The sequence below is a fragment of the Bison bison genome, unplaced genomic scaffold, assembly GCF_000754665.1.
Source record: "Bison bison bison isolate TAMUID 2011002044 unplaced genomic scaffold, Bison_UMD1.0 scf7180017864178, whole genome shotgun sequence".
Classification (NCBI taxonomy): domain Eukaryota; kingdom Metazoa; phylum Chordata; class Mammalia; order Artiodactyla; family Bovidae; genus Bison; species Bison bison.
The window spans coordinates 1,392,634-1,394,683 of record NW_011494750.1 but is presented as its reverse complement, the minus strand read 5'-3'; the positions used below and the strand labels follow the sequence as shown (position 1 = coordinate 1,394,683).

General features: G+C 63.4%; 1 protein-coding gene across 1 annotated transcript in view; it reads right to left on the bottom strand.

Moving 5' to 3' along the window:
* The window catches only part of LOC104990386 (diacylglycerol kinase zeta-like), an 8,487-nt gene that overhangs the window by 6,264 nt on the left and 173 nt on the right, over positions 1–2,050 (bottom strand). The window contains exons 2-8 of the mRNA XM_010842451.1: positions 1,840–1,980; positions 1,335–1,413; positions 1,079–1,134; positions 856–918; positions 681–754; positions 481–592; positions 6–37 (exon numbers count right to left, since the gene is read on the bottom strand). Coding sequence (XP_010840753.1) covers positions 6–37; positions 481–592; positions 681–754; positions 856–918; positions 1,079–1,134; positions 1,335–1,413; positions 1,840–1,980 — 557 coding nt within the window. The remainder of the gene's footprint in view (positions 1–5; positions 38–480; positions 593–680; positions 755–855; positions 919–1,078; positions 1,135–1,334; positions 1,414–1,839; positions 1,981–2,050) is intronic.

Genomic DNA, 2,050 nt, shown 5'->3' with positions numbered 1-2,050 from the left:
CCAGCCGCTCGCCGTGCCCGCCCACCTGCAGCGCAGCCTGTGGGCACGGGAGGCTCAGGGTCAGGGGCCAGGGGCCGGCAGGACCGCAGGCTTTCCTTTTCCCAGGCTGGAGAACAAAGTGAGTAATCCCCCACCCGACGGAGAGCAGAGGAGGGTGAGACCCCAGCCAGAGAAAGGAGGTGAGGGTGAATTCTCCAGTCCTGGCCAATGAAAAGGAATTTGGTGACCCCCTTCCATTATTTTTATTTTTTTATATTTATCTGGCTGCTTTGGATCTCAGTTTTGTCACACATAGTTAGTTGCCCTGAGGCATGTGGGAACTTAGGTCCCCCCAAAGGGATCAAACTCACGTCCCCTGCATTGCAAAGTGGATTCTTAACCACTGGACCACCAGGAAAGGCATCCCCTTCCATCTTGGGGCCAGTGCCAGGGGCAAGGCAGGCCTGGAGCTCCAGGTGGGCCCCGTGCTGGCTTACTCACCAGGGAGGTCATGGTAAAGCCGATGACCTCGAGGTAGCCATCGTCGTGCCGCTGGGGCTCAAAGTCATGGTGCTCCCCAGGGTGGCCCCAGGGCATGGTGCCCGCGCAGTACCTGGAAGGGGGGGCACCGCCATGGGCTTCAGAGGACGGGCGTGCAGGACAGGGACAGCAGGGCCCACCCAACACCCTCCCCTCCTCACCTGGGGATGTTCAAGAAAACAATACACTGGGGTTTCAGGTCCTGAATCTTGGGGGTCAGGTCAGTCCCATCACACTGCAGGCAGGAACAGGCGGACGGGGTTGAGGGCATATGCACCCAGGGGGTATCCCTCCCGCCGGACCCACCCACCCTGCCTGCGGGCACAGCCCGCTCACCACCACGCGGATGTGCTTGGCCAAGTCCTTGGAGCTGCCCATCAGGAAGTCAGAGAAGGCTGTCTGTGGGAGACAGAGGGCGTCACCATCTGGTAACAGGGCATGTCCTTCCCGCTGCCGTACAGGGGTCCTGAGGCCTGGTGGACACGGGTGGGTGGGGGCATGGGTGGGAGAACGGGTGGGCGTGGCAACGGCTAGGCGCAGCGGCAGGCCCCGGACTCACCCCGGCGTAGAACATCTTATTCCGGAAGCGGCTGTTGAACTTCTCCGGGTTGGCCTCTGGGTGGTGACAAGAAATAGGGGACAGTCAGCTGCTCTGAGCCTGTTGGGGCTTTCCAATCTGGGCTTGGGCGGGATGGCTGATGACGGACGAAAGCCTTGTACTGGCAGGGGCAAGGTCTGGCCATCTCGGGGCCCCTCCTGGGCTCCCCCCCACCACCACCACCCGCGGGTGGCCTCCTCAGCAAAGACGCGCCCACCTCGAGATTCGTGGAACTCCAGGGTGACGTGGGCGTCAAAGCCCAGGCTGAAGTAGTTGTTGAAGACATCCAGAGGCAGCTGGAGGAGGGCCAAGGGACAGGAATGAGGGGCTCCCGCATGCACCCTGCGCCTCCCCACAGCCACCTCTGCAGAAAAGGGGCCTTGGCCCAGCCTTCTCAGCTCCCGGGGAGCCCCGTCAAGCGCCTGCACACCAAAGTGGCCTATGCCCAGCTGGCTTCTCTTCCCAGGCCTCGCCCGTCCCCCAACACGCGACTCCTCCCTGACGGGCCTCACACGCGCCAGGCCCTGGCTCTGTGTGCTGCTGAGAACCAGTGGTGCCTGGCTGTAGCAGGTGCTTAGGAAGATGTGCTGAGAGGCTGCAGACAACTCTCCTGTGAGCTGAGGACTACCATTCCCTCTTCCCAAGGAGAGGCCGAAGTCTGGTGACACAAAGACTTGCCCCAGATCCCACACACCCCCGGCTCTCCCCTACAGTGGACCCACCTGGTCGGTGGCCCCCTCATCTCGCTCCTCGGGCCCCGCCTCGGGGTTGGGCTCCGCACGGAGGTCCCAGCGGTCCAGCTGTACCACGTTGCCCTCCTCCACGTGGGACAGGATCTTGGACACAGGCTCGTCGGTGTAGCCCTGGGGCGGGGGGGCGGCGGGAACTGAGCTCCTCTGGGGTCTGGGCCTCCCCCGGTACCCTGCCCCCCTC